The 5,932-nt window shown below is 48.1% G+C and overlaps 1 protein-coding gene across 1 annotated transcript in view; it reads right to left on the bottom strand.

Annotated features, from left to right (window-relative positions):
• BCOR (BCL6 corepressor) overlaps window positions 1-5,932 on the bottom strand; it is a gene marked incomplete at its 3' end in the record, with an annotated part of 15,720 nt that overhangs the window by 5,416 nt on the left and 4,372 nt on the right. The window contains exons 4-6 of the mRNA XM_010142127.1: window positions 4,552-5,928; window positions 3,799-3,852; window positions 3,167-3,350 (exon numbers count right to left, since the gene is read on the bottom strand). Coding sequence (XP_010140429.1) covers window positions 3,167-3,350; window positions 3,799-3,852; window positions 4,552-5,928 — 1,615 coding nt within the window. The remainder of the gene's footprint in view (window positions 1-3,166; window positions 3,351-3,798; window positions 3,853-4,551; window positions 5,929-5,932) is intronic.

Here is a 5,932-nt window from a genome sequence, read left to right as displayed (position 1 = left end):
ATGCCGAGGGAAACCTAAATGAGATGGGAGAGAATTAAAGCACTTCTACTTTACTCCTTGGCTTTAATTGCTCATTAATTAGCTAACGTGGCTGCCTCCCTTAAATCGGGCCTTCAAAAAAAGAACAAAAACAAACAAACACAATAACAAAAAAAAACCCCACAACACCTTTTTTACTCTTCTCCAGAAGGCACAATGAAGCTTAAGAAGACTCTCAATACAGCAAAGCCATGCACTGCCAAGTCAGAAGAAAAGTTTAAGAAATCAGATATTGTGCCTTCGTTCGCTTCCAAAAGAGTCTGTACACACGTTATACTGCTAGGAAAATGAGCCAGTCCCAGAGCAAGCTAAAAAAAGGAGTTTCCATCCCCTCAGATCCCCCTGTAAGCATCACCTGCCTGTGTTATTTAGCCTTTTGTTGTTGTTGTCGTCACACTGGTAGATTTAGAGGAGCCAAGGGGGCGAGCAGCTGCTAGGGCGCTGTTTGGCTCCTGCGCTCCACGCCAGGCACGGCTGCAGCCACGCCGAGGCAGCAGTGGAGGAGCCCTGTGAGTCGGCCCCGTGCCATGATCGCAGTTTCGGTTGCGGTTTTCCTCTTCCCCACCAACGACAGGCAGGTGAAGTGCTCGCGGCAGGAGTCGTGCCTTACAGCTCGCTGGTTTTGCTCCTAAATTCCCTGCTGACACACGTAAAGGCACGCCACTTTGCTTTTAGCCAGCGCTGTACAAATGCTACAGAAAACGAGGTGAAACATCTTCTCAGCAGCAAGATCACTTGCAGGAGGCAGAAAGGAAAACGGAAGAGGTTGCGAACCACCAGCTAGTTCCCGTTTGAGAGCCTTAAAGCCAAACGCGCTAACGGCATGGTTAGAAATTGGAGGGAAAGGTAAGGCAAGAGATAAGCAGCTTTGGCTCTCACCGGTGATCAACAAAGGGCAAGGGCAGGCAGAGCACATCAGCCCTTTGCCAGCTGCTCCATGAGAGATACATCAAGACCAGTGGTGGCTCAGCTCCCACCAGAGCCCAAGACACTACGCTAGAGGTGATTCAAGAAGCGTGGCACTCAGCTTCCTGATTTATCAGCTGCTGTCCCAAGGGGCAGGAGGTGAGCCACCACGATAAAAAACTTCTGCTGAGACCAGATTCTGTACCGCTAAGTTTTTGCTGCTGTACAGCGACACAGAGAAGAGGAGCTCCCCCAGTAGAACACATTTGCACTTTCAGGAGCTCAGACATTCGGCTAGACTCTGAAATAGCCTGTTAAGTCAGAGCTAATTAGTAGAGGAGAGGAACAAGTTAACATAAGACTGAACATACTTTCCCTGCTTCCAACACTTGGTTAATAGTCTCAATCACATTTTAGCCAGCAGATTCAAGTGCTGGAGACCTCACTAAATTATGAATTTAGGGATGCACCATATCATCAGCCTTTTGCAAGGATAGAAGGGGGGGGTGTTTCAGCAAACAACAGTGCTCTAATGTTCTTCCTCTCCACAGTCCTCACCCCCTCCCAGCAGCAGCATGACCCATGTAAGCAAGATCTCCCTCCCTGCCCCACACCTATCCCACAGACCACCATCTCCCTCCTGCCCTGCTAGACCTGACTCGCCCTGCAGACAGAACAAGCTGGCAGGACCCTGCTGCTCCTCTCCACACTTTTCGGCACACCGAGGGTGGGATTTAACAGAGGACATCACCAGGGCACCCTGAGCCCTCTGAGAAGCAAGTGAGGCTGCAAGGGGGAGAACTGGGGCGGCAGCCTGCCAAGCTCTCGGTTTTAGCACAGCGACTGCAAAGGTAGCAGTGACTTCCTCCCTGAAGCTGCCTTGATACTGCTTGTAGAATGGAAAGCCCACTCAGCTTCCAGGAGCTCAGCCTGCCTCTCCCCACCCTGGTACCTTCTCCATTTCCACAGTATAAACTTTGCCTCGCTATTCTGCAGGCCAGTTTTTGTTGAAGCTGTTACTTCAGTGACACCAATACTAAGGTAACTTGATTTAGGTGAGTAACCGAGCAAGTACGAATGACCAGCATGTTCTCTGCCAAACGCATTATCCAAAGACCAGAACAATAATTCAGAGTCATTAAATTGCCTGAATGAAATTTTCTACTAGCCCTACTCATGAACAGCCACCTACAGATGAGCACACTTAACCACACATATACACAACAACAGTCTGCAGCGTGTTTTCTCTTGTTTTGCAATACTTTGAGCGTAGACTTCTTATTCTGAGTAGTTAAAAACAAAGCAGTAGCGGGAGGAACTGATTCATTCCTTAATTACACAGGTAAAGGGAAAAACAAAAGAAATTGATAAAGCCACATGCTTACCAAGAGTTCAAAACAAAAAGTTATTTTCCTTGCATAAAGTAAACAATCCCCTAATACCATTTACTTATTTAAGTTACTCTTACTTTTAAGACAATGTTGCTAGCACACATTTTCCATGGTCCTCTGGGACTCTCTTGTACATGTCTATCATACGATACGCCACAGCCTAAAGGGAGCAGCCAGCCCCACAAGAAATTTTGCGGCCCCCCCACTAGCCCACAAAGACCTGTGTCAGCCACACACACACTCCTGGCCACTGCAGCAAGAAGTCACCCAGGCAAACTAGCTTCTTGTTTTTGGAGTTTTACAGCCAGCTTTTATGGATAAGCCAGCACAGCAGATCACGTCCTTTCCTGCTCCCCACTCTGACCTCCATCCTTGCCTTGCCTGAAACCTGCAATATTGCCACGTCCCAGCACTACAGTAACTTCAGGATGCTGAATTCCTCCTTGACACTCTGTCCCCCCACATCGTTTCTGCCTTTCAAATAGAACCTTGGACCTTTGCTTTCACTGGTTGATGTGGTACCCCACAATTACAAGTCACCTTGGTACCCCACCTATTAAAAGGATGATCTCTTTAAGACAGTAACTTCTGTAACAGTTAACTCTTCCCTGAAAAGCAGGTACAACTGTAACCAGCAACTTGCAGATCCCAAAACAACCACAGAGAGCACCGACCATGGCAGCTCCATACCTGCAGAGGCTGAGGTCAGTGACTTGAACCAGCAACACCGTGAAAACACAAAAGATTACAGTGCCTGCGAAGCTCTGCTGCAAGCTGCTGAGGCACAGAGACATATCCCGCACTTCAGAAAGCCATCTAAATTTGCTTACATCTGTCATTGTCATTTTGGTCAGCAATGGCATCTTCCAGAGCGACAGACTTTGGCTTCTTTTCACTGTTTCCTTTCAAGTTTTCCCAGTCTGCCTGGCTGAATCTGCAGACCTCTGAGTCTTTGGTAGCTGTTTGGCCTTCTCTCTCTTTCATCTCCAACTCTGAGAAGCGCATCATTGCACGCTAGAAAGAGAAATGATATGAAAAAAAAAGTCTTGCGATAAAAGCTACTTCATTTACCTTACCTTACATGAAAGCATTTCCAAAGCCAAATCGGCTCAAAACCAAGGTTTCAGAGAGATAGCTAGGGTAGGAGTTTAACACACCTGACTTGTAAAACAGTGTTCTAGCATCTATATGCAAATAGCCACAGAATTCTTTCAAATATAAATGTGTGTGTATATATATATATAAGCTATATACAAATGTATACTGTATATGAAACAAAAACATCCCGTTTTGGACGTAAAAAGAGACAAAAACAAAAAGAAAGAAGAAAAAAAGAACAACACAAAACCATACAATGAATAAAGACGACTATGGCCCACAAACTTCCCTTTGTGTATTTGGAAATGAAATTTAACTCAAAGGTTTATGTAAGAGTCTAGTAATAAAAATTTGAAGAACTGACCTCACAGTAAGCAGCAGGTAGACATAAAATACTGTCCTCTTGTAATCCTTCCATCTATGTAATTAAAATGGGCACTCAATGGATCATTTAGATAATTTCATCCATTTTTATAAGCATAAACCAATTCTTTTCTTAACAATGCAAAACGATTTGGCTTAACTCATCCCTTCATTAAACGTAAAATTCCTTAAGGACACTCCTATATAACATCTGTCTGTCATCCCTCAGCATCAACCTCAACACCGCTCCTACTCTTTCCTACGCGTTCGCTTGGCGCAAATGTTGCGTGAGACCCGCTAATACACGGCTGTGACTCTTCTCCATCACTCGGCATGTCTGGCATACCAACCAAAACTTCTGGGTACGCTTAGCTAGCTGGCACTACGGGCCAGCTGGGAAATCACAGCCATCGCTAGCGCCAAGGTAACATGCATGTCTGTCCGACTCCCCTCCGTAACTGCACAAACATTTCACATGTACATTAACATTTTTATCAGATCTTAGTAAAAGCCCTTTAAAGCTTACTAGCATGTACATACGCAATAGCCATACATACCGTTCTTTACGTCACCTCACTCTCACTAACAAACTTAACTCTGCTATTTAAAGCTGTTTCTGGCAAGTATGCCCTAACAAAAAAGTCTCTGATTTCCCCACCTGTGCTGCTTCTCTCAACTTTAATACTTGACTGCGAACTTGCAACAGAAAAATAACGACAAAAAGCGCGGGGGTCGTTGGACCGCGCAGACTCACCTGCAATGCCCGCTGCTCCCGGCTGAGCTGGCTGGAGTCTGCATACAGTTCAGTCGTCACACACTTGAATCGGTCACCTACATAACCGGCAGAGTTAGCGATCCTCTTGGCCAACTTGGATGGCTTGGGTTTCAGTATTTTGCCATCCGCAGATTCTGCGTCATCGGCTCCGTCTTTGGTATAGGTCTGGCTTGTGTCAATGCTTGGTGGCGCAGTCCCCATGCAGAACGGCTTTGCATCCTCCTGCACCTTGCCAAAAGCCAGAACTGGAGCATCGCTCTCGTGAGTACTTTCCAAGAAAGAGGGCGAAGGCTGGACCGACACTCTCTCTTTAGACTGGCTCACAGATAAATCTTCTTTCCTTAAGCCGAAAACCGATGAACTCTGAGCTTGCTTGAAATTATAGGTTTCATGAAGATCATTATTTCTTCCAAACTCCTCTCTCGTTACAATAAAATCTCTGTGCTGCGACGCCTGCTCTACCTTGTGCTTTGTAGGGTCATTAGCCTGATTACTGCTTTCCACAGCAAAGTCAGCTTTCGTTACGTTTGCTTCGCTTTTAGCCTCTTGCTCGTCTCGTGGAAGGTCTGGGAAGAGTTGTTTGTCACTTTTGGTCGCGTTTTTGCCATGGCCAGAGCTCTGGTGCAATTTCACGCTCTTGTCACCAGGTACCTCAAAATGCATCTTCCCACTGCTCTCCAGGAGCTCCGGCAACCGGCCCCGCAGAGCCGGATCCTCGTAGCGGACCCTCTCGTGAGACCGCGACCTCCTTTCCGCCTTCTCCTCCTTATTGATTTCCAAAGCCGAATGCTGCAGCAGCATAGGGTGCACCATCCCCATGCCCAGCGCGTCCTGGTAGGCCATGAATTCCCCCCGCCCTGCCGGCAGGCTGTAGGGGAGGCCAGGTTTGGGCGCCAGATGGCCAGGGTAGAGGCTGCCGTTGGGCAGCAAGACAGGGTGCGGATACACGTGACCCTTCCCATGGAGGGATAGAGGGCTGATGGCTATACCCTCTGGCACTGGGTACGGGAGGTAACTCCTGGGGTAGGGCAGAGGCGGGGAGCGAAATGCCTCGTTGGGTGGCAGGAAGATGGGGCTGGAGGCCAGGGCGGTCTCACTCGCCTTGAAGTTGGCTTCCTGGCTGCAGGATTTGGCCACCTTATTGCTGTGTTTTGCAGGGGTGGCGATGGGCTGCCCGACGTGCTGTATAACGGAGGCAGTGCTCTCTGCAGAGGTCCTGGCCGTCTTGGCGCAATCCACATTGGCATTGGGAGCTGGCGATGCTGATGCTGGACGCCCCCCCACTGACACCGCCCCTGAAACGCTGCCCACTACTGTCTCTGTGCCGCCCATCCTGGGGCAGGAGGAGCTCCGCTGCTGT

The sequence above is a fragment of the Buceros rhinoceros genome, unplaced genomic scaffold, assembly GCF_000710305.1.
Source record: "Buceros rhinoceros silvestris isolate BGI_N320 unplaced genomic scaffold, ASM71030v1 scaffold33218, whole genome shotgun sequence".
NCBI classification, from domain to species: domain Eukaryota; kingdom Metazoa; phylum Chordata; class Aves; order Bucerotiformes; family Bucerotidae; genus Buceros; species Buceros rhinoceros.
This window is presented reverse-complemented; position numbering and strand designations above follow the sequence as displayed.